Raw genomic sequence first — 27,706 nt, 5'->3', positions numbered from 1 at the left:
AGCCACACACACACACACACACACACACACACACACACACACTTTGCTCTGCTCTGCTCTCAGCTCTCTGCTCTGTATTGTAAGTGTCTTTGTGCAGCTTGGCTTTTCGGTCGGGATGCACGCTCGGTAGACTACATCTCTAATCACTGTTGGATCAGATATCCTGTAGGACTTCTCCCTGGCTCTGGCTCAGGTAAGATGCAACTTGGGAAATATTCTTGCTTTTTCTAATGGATTTGATAGGGGATCGATTGCATGTTGGAGGAAAATCTCGCTTTGCAGAAACTTTATTAGAAACCTGCATCTGTCATAGTTTTGTTTTCTGCACCCAACAGTAACACTGTATATCACAGCTGTGCAAAACATCTAGCAGGAACACTTAAAAGTAATTACAGTACATTATACACTGATATGATCAGGCTAGTTTGTTTTGTACTAATTAGGTCTTGTATAATGTGGTTGGTAAAGTCATCTCAGAGTCTTCTCATCAGACTATCTATCTATATATCTATCATATATATATATACAGTACAGGCCAAAAGTTTGGACACACCAGCCAAAAGTTTGGACACACCTTCTCTTCAATGTTTTTTCTTGATTATTTTTATTTTCTACATTGTAGATTAATACTGAAGACATCCAAACTATGAAGAATTATGTAGTGAACCAAAAAGTGTTAAACAAACCAGAATATGTTTTATATTTTACCAACTCTACCTCTGCACAACCCAACTGATGGTCTCAAACACATTAAAAAAGCAACAAATTCCAAAAATTCACTCTAGACAAGGCACAAACATTCATTGAAAACCATTCCAGGTGGAAACCTATTAAGCTGGTTGAGAAAATTTCAAAGAGTGTGCAAATCTGTCATTAAAGCAAAAGATGGCTACTTTGAAGAATCTAAAATATAAAACATATTCTGGTTTGTTTAACACTTTTTTGTTTACTACATAATTCCATATGTGTTCCTTCATAGTTTGGATGTCTTTAGTATTAATCTACAATGAAGAAAATTTAAAAAAATTAAGAAAAATCACAGGAATGAGAAGGTGTGTCCAAACTTTTGGCCTGTACTGTATATATATATATATATATATATATATATATATATATATATATATATATATATATATATATATATATATATATATATATATATATATGTGTGTGTGTGTGTGTGTGTGTGTGTAAATGTATGTAAAATATGTAAATGTAGTAAAGAATAATACACTAGATTGCAATTACAGCAATAGAATTGCAATGTACTTCATGATAAAATCTGACAATAATAAAAAAAAAATAACAACCTTTAGTAACCTTAATACTAAATGAACACTGTAATCATCTAAGACCAAAAATTCACAACCTTTCTCACTGGCCTAAGTGGCCCAATTTTAAAAGCTTAAAACTTTGGCCTCTCTCTCAGAACCTCTACTACTAACCATGCAGGGTGTTTATGTGTTTATGTATTTTCATTCCATTTCAATGAAATTAAAACACAGCTACACATTTACACAAGTATCATTAGCCAAGTTTCCATTACAGAAAATCAAAATGGTGGGTTCTGGGACATTCTTCTAGGCTGAACTCTTTGCCTGTATGAATGGTCCATAATGTACATAATAGTCTTCTTTAATTTATTCCATTATTAGCTCGTTTTCACAGTGAAAAGTTTACATTAGGTGGTTTTCTGATTGTGTACTGCATCACTGATTTGAGGAGTCTTAGTCATGTAAATAATGTCTCCTACAGCCAAGTGCAGGAGTGCCAGGCAGGTTCAGAGACAAATATGTGTTCAGGGTTGACTCAGTGCACTCCAGGCAGAAAACATTGCTTGTACTTTCTTTTAAGTGGTCTAGAATCTAGAATCCATCCAGAATTGATCATTTGCCTTGTGCCACATGTGTACAAAAGTAAACTTCATTTAAAATGGCGTATTGTTCAGGTATTGTTCAGGTGGGAGTGGTGGCTATGTATATATGTTTTTGCCAAAAAGCACAATGAATACTGTAATGAATTTCATGTTTTACCTTCGCTTTATCCTGGTCTGGGTTGTAGTGGGTCTGGTTTTTCTGGAATAACTGGGCACAATGCAGTAACACACCCTGGACATGACGCCAATCCATCGAAAATCCTCGGCCACTCTACAAGACACCCCCACCCCCAAATATCACCAATCATTTCTGTATTTAGAGGCACCGCTGAGGATTCAATCCTTGGCCTTATTGGACATTTCAATTTAAAACAATGGTAATTAATATAGAGTTGGCCACCTCTTTGTAGATACAACACCCTTCACCTTCTGTGAAGGCTGTGTACTTAATTTTATAGTGTGTGTGGGAATTTAATAAATTAGCACTGATGTTGGACAAGAACGCATGGTTTACAAATGACTTTCATTTCATCCCAAGGCTGTTTGGTTGACGTTAAGCTCAATTACTTTAAAACATTTGCAATATCTCTGCAAGACAAAGTCAAATGTAGGGATGTAGATTTTAATGCAAATAGCATCCAGTCAAAATACAAAACACATTACCGAGTTCAGTGTCAAGTCTTCATGCTTAATTTAATGACAACAGCATAATGTAGTGAATGTAGCATTGATGTACAATAGTAAGATGAAAGTCAACACTGATCAGACACAGTTCAACATTCAAAATGTAGATTTGTAGAAGTGCTAGTGAAGACAGTCAGATATAATCCAAAGACCACCAAAATAAAGGTCTGCTATGAATTACAAATATCTGGAACACGTTTTTGTCTGCAGTCAAGCTAGAAAGACCAAAAATGCTTTCTAGAAGAGAGTTTTTGGTCCCATAAAACAAAGCTCAAATTAGTTGGCCCTGGTGATCCGAAGGTGGGGCTTTCAAACTCCATAGGCGTGCCAACCATAGTGTTTATAGTATTTGGACCTGGATCTCAACCTTTTAGCCAAAGAGGTGAGTCTTGGATGCAGTTGGTTGTTCACAAAGTTCTGACCCCAACACTTTCAAGAATATGTAGTCCATGCCAGAAAATCAACACAATTGGTTAAGCATAAAGGTTAAAGAGCCAATCAGAGTTTTGCCTATAAAGTAAAACATTCAAGTAAAAAGAGGGACAAGAAATCTTAGCTGTGCTGTCTAAATATTTTAGATCCAGCAGAATCTGGAGTTCATGAAAGTGTTTTTTGTAGTTGTTACAAAAAATTAAAATGAATTACAGTTACAATTTATTAGGTATATTAGTCTAATAAGTACTTAACTGACTAGCAACATACAGAACTGCAGAAAACAAGTAAATCTGTACGCATGTAAGCTTCGTATGGATTGTAGAAAGCAGATCATTGATACAAGTTTTAATGTAGATTTTAAATGCAATTCAGGAACCACCAATAATAAGAAGCTTTTGGAACATAAGTGTCACTGTCTACAGTCAAGCAAGCTTTGCATCACCTTTGGCTTAGAGGCTTATTTTTAAATTTGGAATCTTAACTCTTTAAATTGGTTCATTTAGAACCCAAGCTCTGTATGTTTACATGTTTAGGCATGTGTGATGTATTTGTTTTGGGGTCCAGGTGCACTCCTGGGCATTGATCTATGATATACCTAAATATGGTAATCTAGGCTTACTGGTTTGGAATCCAGCAACTACATTTACATTTTCAGCATTTAGCAGATGCTTTTATCCAAAGCGACTTACATTACAGTTACAGTATACAGTCTGAGCAACTGAGGGTTAAGGGCCTTGCTCAAGGGCCAACAGCAGCAACCTGGAAGTGGTGGGGCTTAAACCAGAGGCCTTTTGGTTACTAGCCCAGTACCTTAACCACTAGGCCCACTACACCCTACACACAACTACCTTATGTTTTTAGGCAAATCAGAGATCTATACCTGGAGGCACATCCAAAATATAACCAATGTTGGAAAACACTGAAACTATACTCAAAAAGTTTGAAAGCCCCTAAAGAAACATGATTGGATGTAGGATTTTTAAATTTATTTAAGACTAAATATAATGTTTAATTTTTGTATTTTCTCAGTTATGTTACACCTCAACATTGTGGGTCATTTAACCACAAAAAGTGACAGTTCTACTGTTTGGTGCAAGAATAATTTTAATTGTTAATAAACTGTGTTCAGTTACTATAATAACATTCATTTTCTTTGCCCTAGAAAGTGTTGTTGTTTTACCAATCCTAATACAAGTTACCAAATTCTGTTAAAGTAATTAGTAACGGGTATTAATTTCTCCACCGCAAATCATTATTTATTTCTAGCATTAGACCTGGTGTGTACTTTAGTAATGCCCTAAACCTTAAATTGTGGGCACAGTGGCACAGCAGGTAAAAAGTTTGCCTGGAAAAACTGACAGTTAAAGAATAAATTAAAAAAATTCCATATTTAATATAACTACTGTATATAATAATGTAATTATAATAATAATTGTGTTTAACTGATGTCAGTGTACTGTCATTCTTACAATTAGATTTGGGCTGTAAACCTAAGAAAGTGTAGAATCACTGATCACATGTGTTTTTATTTAGGAAGGAGAAGGAAGATGATGCTGTCCAAAGTCATACTCCTGTGCTTCCTGTATGGAGCAGCAGTGTATGGCCAGAAGTGCAACCGTGAGTGCTGTCCATTGTTTAATTAATAATTGTTTATTCTAGTGTGTGTTGAGAATTTAATTATTATACGGTTCAAAACTTAGCTCTGCCAAGGCTGGGCGCCTAATTAAACAACTTCAGGGCAGGGTGCCGGAGGAGACCTCATAACTGATAACCTCATAACTGGCTGATTGATGGCACCTGAGTCAAAAAATAATGGGATCAGGATGTACACAAAGCTGATCCACATATGAACTCACCTTGTGCAGGTGAAAAGATGCAGTCGGCTACTACACACGTGTCGGAGGGGGAGTGTGTTAGCCACGGCTCTCCTCAATTAGGGTGGAGATCAACATCAGTAGAGAGGAAGCGTAATGCAATAGGGTGACGGGATACGAGTAGATTGGAGGGAAAATTGGGGGAAGAGTTCAGACTGCTAATTTTAACTCATCATCATCCAGCCATCATCATTGCGCGGTTGTCATTCAGAGAAAGAGAGCTGCAGTTCTGAACCGAACAGCAAAACTATTTTCAATGTGTATAATTTAAATCGTGAATGTCAGAGCTATTACACATCACAAACAGAAGCCTTTTTGTGTCAGTATGGAGTCTGACTGCATGGTAAACTCAGCACATGTGGATCTGTGTAGTGTTTTATTAAATCAATAATATAATATTTTTACTACAATTATTTGGATATTTTGTGTGATGTACAAGTATAAAAGTAAATCTTGTTTATCTTATTTTTAACTACACAACTGTTATTAGGATTAGGAAATACTGGCTGCATCTCTATGTTTTGATTAGTGTTTTTTGTTAGTGTTCGTAATGAACTGCTTGCTACCGTCTGTTAAAAATCTACGTTCTAAACGTTGAACTAATTCTGCTCATGGTGTTTATATTCATCTTACTGTTCTACATTACTGCCGCATTCACTGTTTTTCATTAAATAAAGCATGAAGACTAGTTAATGTGAAACTGTGATGTGTTTTACAGGTTAACAGGATGTTATAATGTTGTTGGTTAAAAGTTAGCCATCAACTAATGATAAAATTTGTACACTTTGTATGTGTGTTCTGTTGTGCAGAAAAAAAGGATTGTCCCATAGACCTGTACTTCCTTATTGATACATCAGAGACCATCGCGCTGCAGTTAGACCAAGAAGGTAGACTGGTGGAGCACATCAAAGTTTTCGTTGAAGACTTTGTTAAAAGACTGGAGAATATGGTCTACAAATCTGTGGTGCATATCAGTTGGTCCGTAGGCGGACTCCACTTTTCCATGAGGCAGGAGAGAATTAGCCAACTCACTGACAAAAACGACTTCATAAGCAGATTGCAACAGATCAGCTACCTGGGCAAGGGTACCTTCATCGACTGTGCCATCAAAAACATGACGAAAGATATGCTCAACGCACCTTCTAAACCAAATGCCACGCGCTTTGCTGTGGTCATCACAGACGGTTATGTTACTGGAACCCCATGTGGAGGCATTAAGGTGGCAGCCGAGCAGGCTCGGGATGAGTCCATTAAGCTGTTTGCGGTGGCAGCAACCAAGACTGTGTATGAAACAGGGCTCAGAGAGATTGCCAATTCACCCGCTGGGCTTTACCGTGACAACTACCTGGCTGTGAATTTATCTAGTCCATCATTTTCTGATCAAAGAACTATTGATCAGATTTACAATGCCATGGTAAGCATCACAATATCACTGCAATAATTGTAATTTCAATCTGCTTCTACTGATCAATAAATTAGGCACTTTTTGACAAACATGATTGCTCTATGTTTGTTACCATTGTTACAACCTTTAAATGATCTCTCACCTCTTTTTCTTTGTTGTTTATTAGCTACATTTGGCGTATCAAGAGGTAAGACCTTTATTTAATGCATTTTCATTCTTTAATTCATTTATGCCTTTAAACATCAGCCTACTAGGATCTCTTGTGTAGGATCTACTTGTGTAGGTGTTTTGTTATTGTTGCATGATAAAAGGTTTGATTTTTCTTCTATTTTTAAAATTTTAGTACACTAATTAGAAACATGTGATTGTGTCTGAATTATGCAACAAAAAAGCATTCTATCTTTTGTATGGGGGCCATGAATTCAAACCCTGACACTGCACTAAGCCATCCATGGCTAGTAACCTGAAGCTGATTGTTTATGCTCTCATTGAAGGGGATGGCATTTCTGTCTTTCCTATAAATGATGTTAATCAATCTCAGTCATCTTTTACCTTATATTTATAAAGTAGGGTAGTTAGTGACCTCCTCCATAATTCTTGATCTGTACTATTGACATCGACAATGCATAAGACAGAGATCATAAAGCAAATTCCTTAAAGAACTGATACATTTTGTATTATTATTGAAATGTTTTTTTTAAAGAGGCATTTATGTTGCTGATTTAGATGTTTGTTAAACTTATTTATACTTGTTCTAATTGTCTGACTGACAGTGCTACCAAGTGAATTGCTTGGAAACACCTGGACCACCAGGTGTACTGGGACCCAGGGGACAGAAAGTGAGTCCAAACACTATCATATTTATTCTCTATTATATTTAATTACCATGCATTTGGCAGTGTGATTGGATTTTGTTTACTATAATTCTCTGATGCTGATTACAGGGCGCCAAAGGGGACAATGGTGAACCTGGTCTTAAAGGTGATGGGGGTCCTCCTGTAAGTACAAACTAACTAATTAATTAATGTTTTAGCCAAACAAACTCACAGTTGGAGATAAATGGTGGAACGATAACTTAGCTCACTAAACCCTTGTAACTCATGGCCTGACAGTTTTATCCTGTAAATAAATAGTGAAATAGTTACATTAATTATTAATATATTAATTTTTTTATATCAATGCATATCACAGTAGTTTATCAAAAGTCAATATTTAAAAAAAGAAAGCCATGATCTGTACCCTGGTTTAGTCACATATGAGACAGAATTAGCCAAGGTTAGTCCAACAGTTTTGTTAAGTCTCTGTAATGCAAAGCTAACAACATCCAGAAACACAGACTTTGTCTTTGTCAGCTTAAGCTTAGATGAAATAAACTGAAAAGATGGCAACATGTGCTGTTGTCTAATAAATAGTTTTTGTCAGTAATGAACATCATGTTCTCCAGGCCAACGGGTAAAAGCCAGTATCTTTCATAGAATGACAGTGCCAGTGGCATAGGAGCAACTTATTCTGCCATCAAAATTGGCTCTTCTTAAGGGATATCTATGTTTGTTACAGTAAGACAAAGCCAAGCCATATTCTATTTGTTCAACCAGTGACGAGAGTGCAGATGCTTGACTGGTCTGCCTGCAATTTCCCATTAAAAATGTGTGGAGCATTATGCAGCACAATATATGACAACAGAGATCCTGGACTGTTGAGCAGCTGAAGTGTTAAAGCAATAACAGGGAAAATTCTTCATTTACAAATACATTTAGTGTCCAACTTCACTGAACATGTTGATGCCAATTTAAAATATGACATTTTTGGATAATAATTTTTTTTATGAATAATATAAATTTGGATTTACAGATAAAAAGTAAAAAGCTCATACTTTTGTTTGCAGGGTGATCCTGGTATTGAGGGTCCTATTGGTTATCCGGGGCCGAAGGTAAGTTTTTTTAAATTATTTTCTAAGTCTAAATTATTTCTAAATTATTTAGTCTTTTTGTTTTATATTTAGTTATTTTCCAGTATGTGACTTATGTCTTGTTTTCCATTTATTCTATATTTTAGGGACACCGTGGTCATAAAGGTGAAAAGGTAGGGTGTTTCACATGAGCCATGAGGATATACAAAAAATTTACCTCTTGCAAAGTCAAAACTGAATATATATATTATAATTTTTTTTATTATTATTTTAAAGGGAGAATATGGCACACAAGGAAGAAAGGTAAGGTCATACATAAAGTTTTTAATCCAAGTCCTAAAATTATGATTGTGTTAATGATCTGGTGCTCCTAATTAATACTGAATTATCTGATATCTGCTGTCTTGCTAGGGAGTTGGGGGGGTAGCTGGGCGAAACGGCACAGATGGTCAAAAGGTAAGAGTGGCTAGTATACGTTTAAAATGTGGCTAATGAAAGTAATATTTGATAACAGTTTTATTTAAATAAAACATTACAATAATTTGGTTGTCAAGTTTTAAAGTCTGCTGGACTTTGCAGGGCAAAATTGGCCGCATCGGGGTTCCTGGCTGCAAAGGTGACCCAGGTGACAAGGTATGTATATAATATGAATATAGTAACCCTTATTAAACTTGACAGTCACATGGACTTTATTGTTTATTGAATTTTTTCATATTTTTGGCAGGGTCCTAACGGTTATCCAGGAGATGTAGGAGACAGTGGCCCTCCAGGAGCTGCTGGAGAGAAGGTGTTATATTTATTTTACCAAAACAGCTAAATTAAGTGAAATCCAAAACATTTCATTCCTTGCACGTTTCTGTTTTCAGGGAGATCCAGGTCGACCCGGAAGAGCAGGACCAGCTGGGCCATCAGGAGATCCTGGTCCCAAGGTAAATCAGAAAGAAAGCATGAACAGAATTAATGTGTTGTGTCCTGTGCTGGATCTTGTCAAGACCTTGTTGTTGCTATGTAGTATGGACACTTTAGTCCTCATCTAAGCTGTTAGTAAGTCCTGGTCTTCAGTCCTGGTCTAAGCTGCTGGTAAGTCCTGGTTTTTAGTCCTGGTCTAAGCTGCTAATAAGCAGCTACACTCTTAACTCCAGATGTCTAACTAATGAAGTCAGACGGCTTATGCTTTAGTTGTTAAATATGAGTTCATATATTAACATGCGGTAACATGGCCACTCAACATACTTATGTGGTGAAGGACTAACAAATGTCACTTAAGCCTAAAATAGCACCGATGCTGTTTCAAAACATATTATTGTCAAATCCAGTAAGTGATATTACCAGACCATGATCCTCATTGTAATTTCACTGTAATTTATCTAATGTCTAGACATTTTGTAGGGATACTAGGGCTGGGCGATTTTGCCAAAAAAAAAAAAATCTCGATTATTTTAAAATTATAACCGATTGTCGATTACGATTTATTTTCTTTATTTTTTTTTTTATAATGCAATTGAAATAAGACTCAAATTTCTTTTTTTTGCATTGTAATTTAAAAGACTGCAGAAGTGCAAAAATAGTAACAGCACCACCTGTAATTATCCTTGTAAGGGTCTCAAACTTTATAACAATAACGATATCACAATAATTAAAACAAAATAGAAATCTAAATTATCTATATGCTTTATAAGAATAGCTCACAAACAACTCTTGTTTTAAATATTGTGCAGCAGAACCACCTTACAAAAAGTTCTTTACAGGTTTCTTAAAAGGAACACGAGTCTGTTTACTGTTTCCACCACTAAGTGAGTCTGTATCAGTATCTACACTGGGGGGGCATCAAGTAATCACTCAGCTCAGCTTTGATTTTGTCCTCTTGTGATTGGGGGGTGAATGGAGGGGGCCAGTTCTGCTTCTAACAATATGGACTACAAATCCCAAGCTCTCACGGACTGTCACATGTCCCGGTCAGCCAATCCTGATCAGGCTCACCTTCTCCGGAGTTTTGATTCAGTTCGGCTGTGTTTGATTCAGTGAATCTTAATTAAAGTCTTCTGTTTGTGTCTCGTTTTGCCGATCATGTTTGCGCTCTTTATTTCTAAATCTAACCGTTACCGTGTATAATCCTTGTTGTCTTCCGTTTACTGTTTTAGTCTATCCTCTGGTTTTGGACTTTACCTGATTTTGTACACTGTTTTTGCCCTTTTGATATTAAACTTTCCCTGATTTATATTCCGCGGGCGTCTGGTCAGTTTCTGCTTCGTGACATGTTGGTATTTTAATTAAAATATAAAGTATGTAAACAATCGCGATTGTCACATTCTAACATCGGGTGAAAATGTTCATGCGAATTAACCGAATTAATCGTGAAAATCGCCCAGCCCTAAGGGATACTATGCAATGTGAAATAAAAGATCATATTTTATAAAAATAAAAAGATCTAGGGCGCCCAGGTGGCACAGCGGGATATTCCGCTAGCACACCAGCGCCGAGATTCTGAACTCTGGGGTTCGAATTTCGGGTCTGCTACCGGTCGGCTGGGCGCCATCTAGCAGGCACAATTGGCAGTGCCTGCAGCAGACAAAAATTGGCCACTGTGTCGGCTGGGTGGGGAAATGGCTGGACCAAGTGGGTAGGGTTTCAAAACGCTGTGCAAGGACCCTGGTTAGCAGACTAAGGCGACTGTGTAGAAGCAATCAGGGATCCACAGCAGCGGAAGACAAATTGGGAAGAAAATGCATAAATAAATAGAAAAAAAAAACGAGATCTAAACTAAGCAAAAACAGTTGTTGACTAACAATGCAATAAAGGGTCATTTTTTTACAACAAATCCTTTAAATCTTGCAGCAACAGTTTCTGATAATCTTTTTTTCTGCAGGGTGAAAGAGGAAGTCCAGGAACACCTGGTGAACCAGGGCAAAAAAGCACAGCAGTGAGTATTTGCATTTACGTGACTTTTTTTTCCTTTTTCCTTAAAATTTTTAAGTAATGTTTTAATTTTTAATCATTTATTTCTATATTACAGGGGACACCCGGGGGTCCTGGTCCTAAAGGCGACCCTGTAAGTGTAGTTATAATTCGTATAATACTTTTTGTGACCGTGGCACAGATTTGCACACTGATATTTGTTGTTGTTTTTAAAGGGAAGAAGAGGAGACGCTGGACCAAAGGGAAGTCAGGGACCAAACGGACCAAAAGGAGATAAGGTACATGGTTTTCTAAATCATTTTAAACAAAGTTAATCAGATTGGTTTACCAGAGTAAATTCGACTCTGATGACTGATTCCACTGAAACATTAAGGGCTAAATGTACTAAGTGGCCTCATTTTGCTTGCATTATGTACGAAATTAAGCATGTAGCTTATGTCACATATACATGTCAGATTATGTCATTCTAATATATAGGCAGACGAAGGAGGATTAGCAACAAAGTGAGAAACCAAAACAAAAGAAAAGTACCAATATTTACAGAAGGTAGACCTTCAACCTACTACTGCTCCAGTGTCTAGTTCTGATGTCTTCCAATGTAGGTGTTTTGGACAGTGGACGGGAGTTAGCTAGCCGTCAACTACCCAACTCCATACACAAAATGTTTTTATGCCTGTTGTCAGTATTAAAATAATCTGCAATTAGAGCAACAGTAGCCCATCTGTTGGTACAGACACCTGATGTCCTGTCATCAATGAGTTTTGGCCACCCAACAACCTGTCAAAGGTTTGTGACTTGTCCCTCCTTGGACCACTGTTGGTGGGTACCTAATACAACTGCCTGTGAGCACCTCTTGCTGTTTCGGAGATACTTCAACCCAGTCGTCTGGCCATAATGATACCCTTCACTCAGTCCTTTATTCCAGATATCATACCTACTGCATTCAACTGCAGATATCTACAAGTAGCCCAACATTTTTTTTTATTAACAATTTTATCCCTGACCATGACATTTTTGAGGAAAGGTAATGATGTTTTGGCTCATCAGTGTATATGTTTTTTTTTTTTTTTTTTATACATTTACATATTTGTGTCAGTAAGTAAGTCTTCTCCTTCTTATTGCATATCCAGCTCTAAATATAACAGTATTAACTGAGTAACTGGTTTCTGTTTCAGGGTGAGCCAGGACCAGAAGGTCAGAGGGGGCTTTCAGGTGAAATTGGTAATAAAGGAACAAAGGTAATTTTAAATCGGTGTACTACTTTACTAATACTTGCAAGACAAACTGTTAGCAAGGCCTCCAAATCAAAACTTATTTTCTAAATATGTTTAGGGAGACCCAGGACTTCCTGGACCAAGAGGACCAGCAGGGTCTCCAGGAGAACCTGGAAGAAATGTAAGACAACTACACAAGTACTGTTACCATGTGACTCTCCAGTGAGATTTTTGTTTAGTATTTCTATAATTAAACTTAATTTCTGTATTGAATGTAAAGGCTTTATAGCAGTTTTTATTAGTTGACTTGAAATGTGTCTGAAAATGAGCTTTCTGTGTCATAACAGGGAACACGTGGTGACCCTGGTGATGCTGGACCCAGAGGAGATCCAGGACCCAGAGGACCAAATGTATGTCCAAAAGCATCTATTTCTTTTTTATCCTACATACAGTGTATCACAAAAGTGAGTACACCCCTCACATTTCTGCAGATATTTAAGTATATCTTTTCATGCGACAACACTGACAAAATGACACTTTGACACAATGAAAAGTAGTCTGTGTGCAGCTTATATAACAGTGTAAATTTATTCTTCCCTCAAAATAACTGAATATACAGCCATTAATGTCTAAACCACCGGCAACAAAAGTGAGTACACCCCTTAGTGAAAGTTCCTGAAGTGTCAATATTTTGTGTGGCCACCATTATTTCCCAGAACTGCCTTAACTCTCCTGGGCATGGAGTTTACCAGAGCTTCACAGGTTGCCACTGGAATGCTTTTCCACTCCTCCATGACGACATCACGGAGCTGGCGGATATTCGAGACTTTGCGCTCCTCCACCTTCCGCTTGAGGATGCCCCAAAGATGTTCTATAGGGTTTAGGTCTGGAGACATGCTTGGCCAGTCCATCACCTTTACCCTCAGCCTCTTCAATAAAGCAGTGGTCGTCTTAGAGGTGTGTTTGGGGTCATTATCATGCTGGAACACTGCCCTGCGACCCAGTTTCCGGAGGGAGGGGATCATGCTCTGCTTCAGTATTTCACAGTACATATTGGAGTTCATGTGTCCCTCAATGAAATGTAACTCCCCAACACCTGCTGCACTCATGCAGCCCCAGACCATGGCATTCCCACCACCATGCTTGACTGTAGGCATGACACACTTATCTTTGTACTCCTCACCTGATTGCCGCCACACATGCTTGAGACCATCTGAACCAAACAAATTAATCTTGGTCTCATCAGACCATAGGACATGGTTCCAGTAATCCATGTCCTTTGTTGACATGTCTTCAGCAAACTGTTTGCGGGCTTTCTTGTGTAGATAATTCAGAAGAGGCTTCCTTCTGGGGTGACAGCCATGCAGACCAATTTGATGTAGTGTGCAGCGTATGGTCTGAGCACTGACAGGCTGACCCCCCACCTTTTCAATCTCTGCAGCAATGCTGACAGCACTCCTGCGCCTATCTTTCAAAGACAGCAGTTGGATGTGACGCTGAGCACGTGCACTCAGCTTCTTTGGACGACCAACGCGAGGTCTGTTCTGAGTGGACCCTGCTCTTTTAAAACGCTGGATGATCTTGGCCACTGTGCTGCAGCTCAGTTTCAGGGTGTTGGCAATCTTCTTGTAGCCTTGGCCATCTTCATGTAGCGCAACAATTCGTCTTTTAAGATCCTCAGAGAGTTCTTTGCCATGAGGTGCCATGTTGGAACTTTCAGTGACCAGTATGAGAGAGTGTGAGAGCTGTACTACTAAATTGAACACACCTGCTCCCTATGCACACCTGAGACCTAGTAACACTAACAAATCACATGACATTTTGGAGGGAAAATGACAAGCAGTGCTCAATTTGGACATTTAGGGGTGTAGTCTCTTAGGGGTGTACTCACTTTTGTTGCCGGTGGTTTAGACATTAATGGCTGTATATTGAGTTATTTTGAGGGAACAATAAATTTACACTGTTATATAAGCTGCACACAGACTACTTTTCATTGTGTCAAAGTGTCATTTTGTCAGTGTTGTCGCATGAAAAGATATACTTAAATATCTGCAGAAATGTGAGGGGTGTACTCACTTTTGTGATACACTGTACATCGTACGTGATCCACCAACATTACATTTTAGGATGTAATAGCCTTTTTGAGAGGTGTTACACTTTGATTCATGATTTCATTCAAACTAAAAAAAGTCTGTAACAAATCAGCTAACAATGTTTCCAAAATAATGAGAGTAATTTGGAGCACAGGTGCCCCACCTTCCTTTTCACCATTGTACACCTGTTCAACATTTTAGGGAAATATTACTGCTTTTAAAGAAGGTTCTAGCAGTTATGTTTTTTGCCTCATATTAAAGGGCGACACTGGCAGACCAGGATTCAGCTACCCTGGACCAAGAGGACCTACGGTACTGTACTATTTTGTCAAAATCCATTTAAAACATAGCACATTTTAAACTGTTTATGTAACTTGATAATGTGTCATACAGGGTGACAAGGGAGAAAAAGGCAGACATGGAGCCAGGGGAGGCAGAGGAGACTGCGGACAGAAGGGAGAATCAGGCAAAAAAGGAACTCCAGGAGAGCCTGTGAGCAAACCTTTGTGTTTTGTATTGTATACAGGAAATAGCAAAATAAGAGAAACACCACATAAAATGTTGTTTTATAATGGACGATTGCAAAATTATCAGCATGTTTACATTATTAAACAGCTCTGACAGTTTGCTTTTTGATATGTAAGATTTAAAGCAACAATAACCAACAAAGTTCCATACGGCTGTAACATTGGGTATCTAAGAAACAAGATTTGTGCTAACTGGCCCAAAAGTACAGCCACAAAAAACACAGGATTAAACAAGGACCTCCATGAACAACTTTCAACAAAGAAAAACTGAAGGTCATAAGCTTTGTACAAAGTCTCCTCATCCTTTTTAGTCCACTTGCACTTTTGTTTGGGTCTTTTGTCTGTTTGGATGCTTGGAAGTTCATGGCATTTGTATTAGCGAGAAAGCAGTACTTGAGCCCAGCTGTTGTCACACATACTTATCTTTGGCCGTGTTTGGTCATCCAGCAAAAACAAGAGTTTGCCATTCTGGTTGTAAAAACCTGCTCCCCAGTAATATGATTGGTCAAATATGTCATGTTACTTTCTGGCTCACAAATACAGAAGATGTGAATCTAGATATTAGGACAGGGGCGTGACACCCTTAGTCCCAAGCTGGATTGATAGGAGGGTTCTGTCAGAAAGGGCGCTTGGTGTTAAAAAAAAACTGAGCTGTGGTGACCCTAAACAGTAGTAGCCTAAAGGAATCATTCACTTTCTCTTTTACCTTTGCAAAGAATGGGACAATGTGATTTGTAAATAAACCCATTAGTGTCCATATATAATTTATAAACTGTATGTTCATTCAGTCATAAAAACAGGACAACTTTTGATATACAGGGATTGGACAAAATAACTGAAACACCTGTCATTTTAGTGTGGGAGGTTTCATGGCTAAATTGGACCAGTCTGGTGGCCGGTCTTCATTAATTGCACATTGCACCAGTAAGAGCAGAGTGTGAAGGTTCAATTAGCAGGGTAAGAGCACAGTTTTGCTCAAAATATTGCAATGCACACAACATTATGGGTGACATACCAGAGTTCAAAAGAGGACAAATTGTTGGTGCACGTCTTGCTGGCGCATCTGTGACCAAGACAGCAAGTCTTTGTGATGTATCAAGAGCCACGGTATCCAGGGTAATGTCAGCATACCACCAAGAAGGACAAACCACATCCAACAGGATTAACTGTGGACGCAAGAGGAAGCTGTCTGAAAGGGATGTTCGGGTGCTAACCCGGATTGTATCCAAAAAACATAAAACCACGGCTGCCCAAATCACGGCAGAATTAAATGTGCACCTCGACTCTCCTGTTTCCACCAGAACTGTCCGTCGGGAGCTCCACAGGGTCGATATACACGGCCGGGCTGCTATAGCCAAACCTTTGGTCACTCGTGCCAATGCCAAACGTCGGTTTCAATGGTGCAAGGAGCGCAAATCTTGGGCTGTGGACAATGTGAAACATGTATTGTTCTCTGATGAGTCCACCTTTACTGTTTTCCCCACATCCGGGAGAGTTACGGTGTGGAGAAGTCCCAAAGAAGCGTACCACCCAGACTGTTGCATGCCCAGAGTAAAGCATGGGGGTGGATCAGTGATGGTTTGGGCTGCCATATAATGGCATTCCCTTGGCCCAATACTTGTGCTAGATGGGCGCGTCACTGCCAAGGACTACCGAACCATTCTGGAGGACCATGTGCATCCAATGGCGGTGCCGTGTATCAGGATGACAATGCACCAATACACACAGCAAGACTGGTGAAAGATTGGTTTGATGAACATGAAAGTGAAGTTGAACATCTCCCATGGCCTGCACAGTCACCAGATCTAAATATTATTGAGCCACTTTGGGGTGTTTTGGAGAAGCAAGTCAGGAAACGTTTTCCTCCACCAGCATCACGTAGTGACCTGGCCACTATCCTGCAAGAAGAATGGCTTAAAATCCCTCTGACCACTGTGCAGGACTTGTATATGTCATTTCCAAGACGAATTGACGCTGTATTGGCCGCAAAAGGAGGCCCTACACCATACTAATAAATTATTGTGGTCTAAAACCAGGTGTTTCAGTTATTTTGTCCAACCCCTGTATATGGAACAAGGATTAAATGAAACAAGTAACTTAAAAAAACAACAGATGACTTGACATTGACCCTGGATTTGTGCAATTGTGCTGAGGTTCTGTAGGACTGGTTCTGTGGGAACACAATCCTGCAATCCTGCCTTTCCCAAACAAGCCAGAATCGATGAGTGCCAACCAGAATATTCAAGCCAATGTGAAACACACCTATTAGTACAGCTTCTGCCCCATTAAATATATTGTTGTTGATCTCCCAGATTGCTGTTCTGCTTCCTTTATTATTTGCCAAAGGCAATAAAAAGCCTCTTCATGGCCTTCCCAGATTTAAACGTCATTGAAGTTTTATGGGAAGTTTAAGAGTTCAGGAGGCAAAGTAAACATCCCCCACTTTAGTCATCCAGGAACTGGGTTTGTTTTCTTTTTTAGATAAGGTTCGACAAAACAGCATTTTAAATGGATTAAATCTGTTTCTTATTATTTGTTTGTTATTAATATAATTACGGGTTTCAGGTTTTTGTTCATTCTCTGTAAGTTTCAGTCTACTTTTCAGCCCAGCAGAGGATGAACTCTAAAATAACCCCTAAATGTGGACATGGACTCCGTTATTGAAAATATATACTATATTGATAATTAATATATTAACATTAAATATATCACATATTTATATAATCAGAATATTTAAATATATTAACATTTTGGCTTTTTGTCAGGGAGAGTCCGGACCCCCCGGTGAGCCTGGACCAAGAGGGACAATAGGTGACCAAGGAAGAAATGTGAGTATCATCACCGTTAGGACAATACGCCAAGATGATGCAAAGAATTAAGAATATTGATCATATGTAAATAAAATGTAAATATCACATAATACGACATTTGGGTATGTTACGAAATATTTGGGTATGTTAAGAGTTACAAAGTCACTGAGATATTAAGCCTTGCACTTAGAATTTAATCCTTTATTTACCAGGGTGATCCTGGTCCAGAAGGAGATCCAGGCCTTACAGTAAGTCATTATTTTTTTAAAGCTTGTGATACATATCGGGTGTTCCCTTCAGTAATTAGTAACTATTATGTTGCCCTTCTCAGGAATGTGATGTCATGAACTACATCCGGGAGACCTGTGGGTGTTGTGGTAGGTAGCATTTCCTGTGTTATTTCTTTAAAAATACATTGTACAATGATACAGACTTTGTATAACACACCTTCTGATATTATCCCGTTTGGTTCCAGATTGTGAAAAGAAGTGTGGAGCTGTGGACATTGTATTTGTGATTGACAGCTCAGAAAGTGTGGGGCTGACCAACTTCACCCTGGAGAAAAACTTTGTTATCAACACAGTCAACAGATTGGGCTCAATAGCTAAAGATCCACTTTCAGAGACAGGTGGGCACGTTATGCAATTAGGCCCAACGTAAACCTGTGAAACACATGGAGATTGTATGTGTTTTGTTTGCAAGCCACACAAAGTTGATGTCTTTGCTTTTAGGGACACGTGTCGGGGTGGTCCAGTACAGCCACGACGGAACCTTTCAGGCCATCCATCTCAATGACTCCAAGATTGACTCGCTGCCAGCCTTTAAAGAGGCAGTAAAGAACCTGGAGTGGATTGCAGGTGGCACATGGACTCCGTCCGCCCTGAAATTTGCCTATGACAACCTAATCCGTGAAAGTCGCCGTACCAAGGCTAGAGTAACTGTGGTGGTGATCACAGATGGTCGCTTTGATCCCCGGGATAAAGACACTGGGCTTACCTACCTCTGCAGCGATGACAGGGTTGATGTGAATGCCATTGGTGTTGGAGACATGTTTGAAGTAAAAGAGCAACAAGAGAATTTGGTGTCCATTGCATGTAACAAACCCGATAAGGTGACTGGCATGAGACGCTTTGCTGACCTGGTGGCAGAAGAATTCATCGAAAACTTTGAAACAGTTCTCTGCCCAAGTGAGTTGTCTATCAGTAAACGTTCCATAAATGTTGTGTTCCACAAAGCAAGCTCATCAAAACAATGAAAAACCTTACTTGACTTAGTATAACAGGTCACTTCAGGCTCAGTACATGTCCTGTTTTACTGTAAATTTATCTACTGGGAAATTTATGAGAAGCTCCAGCTCAGAGGCAAATCGACATTTGCTCAGGACTCAAAAATCTTCTCTGGATCGCTGTGTATGAATTGAAGACTTGGTCCAAGAGGCTCGCATACAGTCCTGAAAAATATCTAGCATCCAAATCGACTTACAGTTGAGATTGAGTACAATTTAAGCAATTGAGGGTTAAGGGCCTTGCTAAGGGCCTTGCTCAGGTTGCCCAACAGTGGCAACTTGACGGTGGTGGGGATTAAACTGCCAACCTAGTCCAGTATGTTACCCACTACCACTGCCCTGGTAGCTCAGTGGTAGCTCAGGATTTGGACTCAATAGAGGAGTTGTATTAATGTCAACAAGCATGACTATGTACATCAAAATATAGGTTCTGTCAAAATACACTGGCATACACACAATCTTTACAGCATTTCTAACCTTATCGTCCACGCCAACCAATAATTTTCGTTGCAAAAGTTTTTATTTACCACCAATTCTCTCTCTGCAGAACAGATAGTCCCTATTGGCCTCGTATTCCAATCCACTCCTTCACCCAGATTCTCTCTCCTGCATATCAGTGCACAAACAACTTGATCATTTATTGGAAGGAAAAAAAATTCTGTGCAGGATTTTGATTAATTAGGGATTCCAAAACGCTCATTGTCCGGTGTACCCATACTTTTGGTCAGACAGTATATGCTTAATCAAGTCTATTACTCCTCAAAGTTCATAGAGTCGAACTATATTTTAAAAATATACATAATGTTAAGTTATTTGCCAATTACTTTATAATTTCTACTGCAGTTGATGATTGTATTGTTAGAATGCAATGGAATTGTGAAACATCAAGCTCAACCAACTTTTAGAACTATCCTCTTGGAGCAGGCTTGTCCAGAGGTATGTTTTGCCTTGGTAACTTAGTGACCTATGATTGGACTCTTTTGGGGAACCAAAATTGGTGAAAATGAGACAGGCCTGTTTTCTGATAATGCTTGCTTTGTGGAACAGCCCGTCTGATGTTAAAGTTATTTGCATAACCAACACAGAACCTAACGTTCCTTTTTTTGTTTTAGACCCGGAGATTGTCTGTCCTGAGCTTCCGTGCAAATCAGGTAACGTTTTATTTATTAGTAATAAGTGATTGAGTAAATCTGACTAACATCTATTAGCAATCTCTCAACACTCTTAATATTTGAACCTAAATTTTTTTTTCACTGTGTTTGTAGCTCATGTCAAATCAGAGTTAATTATAATTTCTACACATTTACCAGTGCAGAGAAAAAACAGAATGTTTATTCTAGGCTTATTTATAATGACTAAATTCTTGTATTAAATATGTTAAATATGCAACACTATGACAGGATTCAACTACCATGACATTCTTATGTATCTTTGTCTAACTATCAAACACTGAAGTGATTTAAAAAAAAAAAAAAAAAAAAAGAAGATGAGAGATTACCTCAAAGTGATTGAAAGGTAAAAGTTCATGTAAAAGATCTTGGTGTCTTGGGGGGCCAGAATACATGTCTGAAGAAAGTCTTTCCAAAGGTTAATTAGTCTGTGTTAATTAAGTGCTGACTAAGCACAGTTTTATGTTCTGTTCTATGTTCCGAAAACACAACAGCATGTCTCCCAAATAAACCATAAAACATTGTTTTAAATAGCACATATGCTAAACATGTAAATATTTTAATCAGGCAGTCCAAGCATAGTTTGCACTGTGCTCAGTAAGTGGGGCCAGTCGCTTGGCGACCCCTAAAACTATTGTCTTACCGCTCATTTGCAGATGAGGTGCCTCAGAGGAATGGGTACCGAATACCTTGCATTGCTGAGGAAAGGACAGACAGCCAGGTCCCAGACAACTCAGACTTAATCAACACTCTGCAGGAGGCCAAGCATCCTGATGCCTACATTAGAGCTGTAGCCACAATGGCCTACACAGCCCAAAGAGCCAAGTTTGCCAGCGGTTCTGAGAAACAACAGTGGACTGATATGTTCATTGACAGTTTCAAAGTTGTCTATGCCGATATAATGGGTGACCCTAACAAAGTCTTCCAGCTGTGTTAGGGAATGCTGGCTGCTAATCTGACCAAACTGGAATGTTGAACAAAGGCTATACCGTTTTGTTGCTGGTAACCAGTTGCTCCTGGCCAAGCAGGATTGGGTTGTCTGTGAATTTAATGGTAAACACTATTGTGGAGAGGTTATAATTGGGGCCATTTGATCACTTAATTAATGTTTTCCATTTGGCTAACTGTAATAAGCATGGCAATCTGCTAAGCTTTGCTTTATTGATTTGGAGGAGTCATAAGATGCAGAGATGGATAGAGTAGCAACTGTGTTAAATAAGTAAAAAGTAAACATAATACTCAGGTAAAAAGTAAAATAGCCAAATAATTAAGGAGGTAACATTACCTTTAAAAAAATTGTCAATTTAATATAGCAGTGCTATTAGTTCTTCGGGCGTCTACATACAGACATAATTGGCTATGTCTCTTTGGGAGATGGCCGAGGCCCTGCGATGTTACTACATTGTGCCCAGTGATTCCAGGGAATCCAGACCCAGTGGTAGTGATAGTAAAAACATGAACTAAACTAAAATGAAATTATTAAATACACATGAAAGGTCTTGAACCTTAGTTTAGACATACAGACTAATACACTACTCTATCACCAAAACCACAGAAGGTAAAATCTCTTGTTCTCAAAAGCAAACCAAAAATGATAAATCCCAAGGCAAATCATTTTATCCAAATTTGTAATGTTCATTTATTCACTGTCGATTGTACCACCGCTTCATCCTATTTAATCGTGCTGGGTCCAATTCACTGGGTGAATGGTAGGAAACGCCAATTTTTAATGTTTCAGATTAATTTGAGTTCAAATGGATGCCTCCAAAAGTGCACTACAAGCCCAAGGGAACTTAAATTGGAGAAACATTGCAAGGGGAACACAGCCAAATGTAGCAGAGTATAAAGAACCAAGAATTCAAACTACTATTACAATTTATTAACCAAATAACAAAAGTAAATGTGATTAGGGTGTAACACTACCCACCTCTGCTGTGATTCCTCTTAACTGCATTACCTGCTGCTTATTTAACAAACAAAAAAAACACAACTTTGACATAATTGTTTACATAATCCTGATGCATTTATTATGCAAGGTCATTAACATAAGCTAGACTGCTTTAAACCCCCTTTGGCTGGAGTAGACCTAATACAGAAAAGCTGTCAAAGCACTGAAAAAATAACAAAGATACAAAGTGTTCAGCCAAAATCCTGTGTGAATATTGCAGTTTTGATAAACTAAATGTTTTTATTTGTCATAGGTTTTGCATTTTGCACATTTTTTCTGTCTTAATACCGTGGGGCCTCGAGCTTTTAATGAGGTGTTTGTCTGGTTGCTACAATCTTGGCTGGGTTATTAGTGTTAACTAAAAAGACACACTACATTTAAAAAGGAAAAATTAATTATAATACCACTTAATTATAACTGCTCCTTAATCAAATTAAACAATTAAAATACTTAAAAATTAATTAAAATACTTTAAAAAATACTTCAAAATTAATACGTTAAAAATGAACCTAAAATATAAATAAATATCAGACATGAAGTCATTAAACTTATAAAACATCTTAATCATGTTTTGCCCTTTTTGCTAATGTTACAAATAATGTGTTTTCCTGCATTTATATAAATCTAAATTTAATTCTAAACATCTAAAACTTTACTAAAACTGGCAAAACAAAATGCTATTTTTCTTCCCTGAAAATCCTGTCATAAAAATTCCACCAGTTAATCACAAGAGTTGCTGATAATAAATGTAACCCCTCACATGGTTTTTTATAGAATTAAGATCATAATAATAAACCAGTCACAAACAGATCTGGCCCTACATTTGTCCTAACATTAGGCAGTTACTTTCAGCAACCTCTACTGACTGGTTGAATCAAAATATGTTGCAACATGCTGGCAAGTCAAAGTTGTACTTTTGTCGTACCAAATGCAATAACACGTCACTTATGCACAGATCTCAGTCTGGCCATAACAGGAATGATTTGGTTTTATGCTACATTGATCTAGATGCAAAATATATTGCTATTTGTCCTAAAGGCACATATAATCGTATGAAATTAAAAATATGATTTACATAAGTTAAATAACTACATTTACATTACTGGCTTACAGTGGTTTCTCATTCCACATTCACTCTCTTCCACATCATGTAAAGATAAAAACTTCATGTCAATTCCAGCACAAGTGCTTCACATTGTCCAGACTCAGTAATGCTGCTTTATTTTCAACAAGAGTTACACAGTGCAACGAAAATGACAAACCTGTGTTTAAAATAATGTTACAAATGCTAAAATGTTAAAGCTAACTTAAGAAGTCTTTGCTTAGAATAATCTTTTCTTTGATATATGTATATTAGAAATGTGCAAATAAAGATTTTTTTATACCTGCAGTAAGTATACTTAAGCTAAAGGGTGTTTATTCCACATGTGTTTCAAATAAACAATAATAGCAAACAATTATTGCCTTAATTATTTTTATTTTGCTTTAAATATGTTCTCTGACTTAAACTCCAATGAAATTCAGGTATGTTTCTTTGAACAGTGAGGCATTTTAATCAATTAAAATTTAAATTAACATCAAATTATTTCACACAAAGCTAATTTGTTATTATTAGGGTTTGAGAAACAGATCTGTCATAAATTAGATTCTGCTAGAACACTTGCTTACACTGCCCACAGTCAAGCAAGCTTATGGATTTAAAATCTTCCGTGCAGGAAATAAGCCCTTGCTTTAAATCAGCATCTGATAGCATCTGTAGGGGCTTTTTCCTCATATGGCAACCTTCAAGCCCATTGTGATAAAAAGCTCACTTAACTGTGGACAGTGCTCCAGCGTTCCAGTGTTCAGGGCAGACAAGTATTCTGGATTTTGACCCAAAATATTGTCATATTTTTAGAAAACCTACCATAAACTGAAAGATCTAAATCTTACAAAGGTTTGTGGACAAAGAAGTGTGTGTTAGAATGTTTCTCAGAAAAAGAACAGTTGCAGAAATCATTCAAAATGCTAAGACTGCCAGGGCATACATATCCCCTATAAGTCTCAACTGTGTGTTTAAGTAGTTAAATTAGACAGACAAATCTGATGCAACAAAACTCCATTAGAGGAGTAAATACAGAGAACTTAATTAAAGTCCTTATCATTTTCATTTGTGCCCCACAGAGCCTGCGGTAGCCAGCTGCGTTCAGCGCCCTGTCGATATTGTGTTCTTAGTGGATGGCTCAGAGCGCATGGGGCCAGAGAACTTCCGCAGCACTCTTGAATTTGTGGAGAAAACGGTTGACATGCTGACCTTGGCTCGGCGTGACCGAGATGAAAAAAATGCCCGTGTGGCACTTCTTCAGTATGGCAGTGGAAACCAAAATGTTGCCATCAAACTCACATACAATTTCACTGTCCTCTCTGATGGCCTAGCAAACATGAAGTACCTGGATACAGCATCCAGTGTGGTTAATGCCATTAACTATGCCATTAACAACATATTGGAGAGCGGAAACAACCGGTTGGCTCGCCGCAACGCTGAAATCTCATTTGTGTTCATCACTGATGGAGTAACTGGCAGCAAGAATCTAGAGGAGGCCGTCCAAGCTATGCGCAAGGAACAAGTTGTGCCAACTGTGATCGCCATGGGAAGCGATGTTGAGCAGGAAGTGTTGACAAAGCTTGCTATGGGAGACCAAACGGCTATTTTCAGAGGACAGGATTACACCCAACTGTCCAATGCCCACTTCACTGAGCGTTTTCTTAGGTGGATCTGCTGAGGGAATTTTAAGTTTCAGCTAACACAAGGAATAAATTAATAGTGGTTAAAGTTGGCTTGGTCATTAGAGCTATATTAGCAGAGATGTTTTTATTCGTCTGACGAAATACCTGTTTACACTCTTTTCACCAAGCTCACTTTATGGATTCGGGAGAAGGGAGCAGGAAGACACTGCAGTAAACACTCCAAAATGTACTGACTGATTATTCATTTTTATAAAGTTGCCATTGTAGTTTTTTACTGTTTGTCTTTTTTTGGTAAAAAAAAGGGGGGGGCTTTACCTGAATGGTTTTGTATTCACACCAAGGTGCTAGATCGATACTGGAGTTTTTTTTCGAGACATTGTTACATATCATGGTTACATTCAGGGTCAGATAAAGCAATTTTGATATCATTATGTATCATTATGTGTCAGTCATAATCACCTAAGTATCATGCACCTAGACAAAGGTTCTTTTCTAGCAAAACAATATAATGTCAATACCTGTAAGTCCACTCCTGCTCTAATAGTGTTTATGAAACTATGTTTAAAGTGAAGCTTTTATCTTAAATGTAAGAAGTATAAGGTATGTTCACATGCTAAGCATAATACCAGAATGGCCACATTTTTTTTCGTCTTTACAAGCACTGTATTCAGATGTAGTCAGTACATTTTATGATGCCAAAATGATTGTTTTTTTAAATGCTATAGGACACCTGAAGGGTGCACCTTATAAGGTTTGCAGACTTTAATGGAAGTTCAATAAAACAGGCTGTGGTAATCTAAACACTTGTTTTGCTGTGGTTATTTTTTTGTCAAAAACAAGTCCAAGTCATCTGATTTTTAAAGAAAACCACCATAAAGGTCTTTCACACAACACTTTTCTGTGTTATATTTGGTCCTTTATACACACTATGGGGTTTACTTTCAACCTTAATTTTCTAATGTTGATTGAAAAACCTAAATAGGAAAATTATTTAACAAAACAGCAAAATATTAATTATATTATTAATATCATTTTATAAAATATAAATAAGTGGAATAATAATAAACTGCAAAAATTAATGATAAACGTTTTTAAATCAATTATGACAATTCTAGCCAATTCAGCCAATTCTAGGCTGCTGTGAAAGATTGAGCTGTGCGGCACAATCATGTTGGCCCGATGCTTAGAGCAGCCAAAATAATGTACATAGGCTTATGCCATGGCATTTAGTACACTTCGCTTACAGCCGTTGCTACACAGCTACCTAGTCATCACAGTTCTGTTAGCTACTATGAATAGCAAGACAATATCAATCAAATGAATCAATTCAATTCATTTAAGCTATAAATTGAAAATAAATTCATGCATGAACTGATGGACAAGTTTCCCCAGATAAAGAATTCCTGTCGCCTCACAGCAAGAAGGTCCTGGGTTTGATCCCCAGGTGGGGCGGTCTGGGTCCTTTCTGTGTGGAGTTTGCATGTTCTCTCCGTGTCTGCATGGGTTTCCTCCAGGAACTCTGGTTTAGTCCCACAGTCCAAAGTCATGCAAGTGAGGTGAACTAGAGATACAAAACTGGCCATGACTGTTTGACATTGAACTTGTGAACTGATTCATCTTGGGTAACGAGTAACTAAACTACCTGTTCTGTCATGAATGTAACCAAAGTGTGTAAAACATGACGTTAAAACCTAATAAATAAATAAAATTAATTGTCCCCCAGTGACGCCACTGAATGTAAGTACTACAATCTTTAAAGCCTCAAGAACTTAGTCCTGAGGAGGAATGTTTTGAAATATATTTGATTGTACAGTATTTTGTTCCCCGTTTACTACAGAGTGAGTGCATTTAAATTGTATTAATTTGGGATGTTTATTGACCGAGAAAGAGAAGAATAAAGCTCGAATATTAAGTGAATGTCCAGTATAAAACCACCTTTACCGCGGTGCAGGTTTGAGGTAATTTTAGGTCACAGTGCAGTTTTACCAGCAGATGTGTTTCAAATTATAAACTCACCGTATACTAAAAGGCTTTAAAAGCCTCATTTCTTCCATAGCATATTATATGTGGAACTTATATGTAACTTAACATTAAAATACTGAAAAATGTTTTAGATTTTAATCACTTTTTTGAGGTAAAATGTCGGTCTATGGGACAAGAAACAAATGAGCAATGTTTTAGGACCATCAGCTCCAGCCTATGCGCATGCTCAGTGGGTGTGTCTATGACAGATCATTAGCACTGAGTCATATCAAATGATTCAGCTCGTCGATAAGAGTCGACACTTTCTCTCTCAACTGCTCTTCGTTCAAGACAAACTGGAGCTATTTTAAATAAGTAGGCTTATTGTTTGTTTTTAAATGCTTATAACATAAGTAGGTCTCCAGATAAACAAAGTAGCGTTATATTGTACTGTAATGTTATAAGAAATGTTATGAAGAAATTAACTTAAAAAGCAAGGTGCATACATGTTATCTTTCTGTGTGGAGTTTGCATGTTCTCCCTGTGTCTATGTGGGTTTCCTCCTGGTGCTCTGGTTTCCAATTAGTTAGGCCAATTGGAGCTACTGAAGCTACTACAATTGTCTAAATGTGTATGTGTACTGTGATCTTTCTGTGATGTTCTCTGCCTTTCGTCCAACAAAAACAGACCCATCGCATCCCTGACCAGGATAAAGCAGTGGTAGAAAATGATGAAATGAAAAGAAAAAAAACGAGCATCTTTTGATTTGCAGGAAAATGACAGAATCAGAAATACTTTATTGATCCCAGAGGGAAATTGCAGTTCTTACAGTAGCACCCATTTATGTAGAAGAATAAACACTAATAATTTAA

General features: G+C 37.9%; 1 protein-coding gene across 2 annotated transcripts; it reads left to right on the top strand.

The window, feature by feature from the left end:
• The first annotated feature begins 103 nt into the window (after positions 1-103).
• On the top strand, positions 104-25,673 carry col6a2 (collagen, type VI, alpha 2). Of its 2 annotated transcripts, none has more exons than XM_063012800.1 (28): positions 104-193; positions 4,529-4,612; positions 5,679-6,283; positions 6,441-6,461; positions 7,048-7,113; positions 7,219-7,272; positions 8,160-8,204; positions 8,330-8,356; positions 8,460-8,486; positions 8,595-8,639; positions 8,763-8,816; positions 8,908-8,970; positions 9,050-9,112; positions 11,050-11,103; positions 11,197-11,232; positions 11,315-11,377; positions 12,275-12,337; positions 12,432-12,494; positions 12,661-12,723; positions 14,668-14,718; positions 14,800-14,898; positions 17,699-17,761; positions 17,956-17,991; positions 18,075-18,120; positions 18,219-18,371; positions 18,475-18,930; positions 20,141-20,179; positions 24,309-25,673. In XM_063012800.1, exons 2-28 carry the CDS (start codon positions 4,543-4,545, stop codon positions 24,905-24,907), a joined length of 3,024 nt encoding a protein of 1,007 aa, XP_062868870.1. In that variant the 5' UTR covers positions 104-193; positions 4,529-4,542; the 3' UTR covers positions 24,908-25,673. The 2 variants fall into 2 exon arrangements, with proteins under 2 accessions (XP_062868870.1, XP_062868868.1); XM_063012798.1 differs by lacking the exon at positions 24,309-25,673 and adding an exon at positions 20,854-21,268 and having other exon boundaries at positions 119-193.
• Positions 25,674-27,706: the final 2,033 nt, after the last annotated feature.

This window comes from Trichomycterus rosablanca, chromosome 17, assembly GCF_030014385.1.
Source record: "Trichomycterus rosablanca isolate fTriRos1 chromosome 17, fTriRos1.hap1, whole genome shotgun sequence".
Lineage (NCBI taxonomy): Eukaryota > Metazoa > Chordata > Actinopteri > Siluriformes > Trichomycteridae > Trichomycterus > Trichomycterus rosablanca.
Note: the sequence above shows the minus strand (reverse complement) of the source record. Positions and strands in the feature narration are given on the sequence as shown.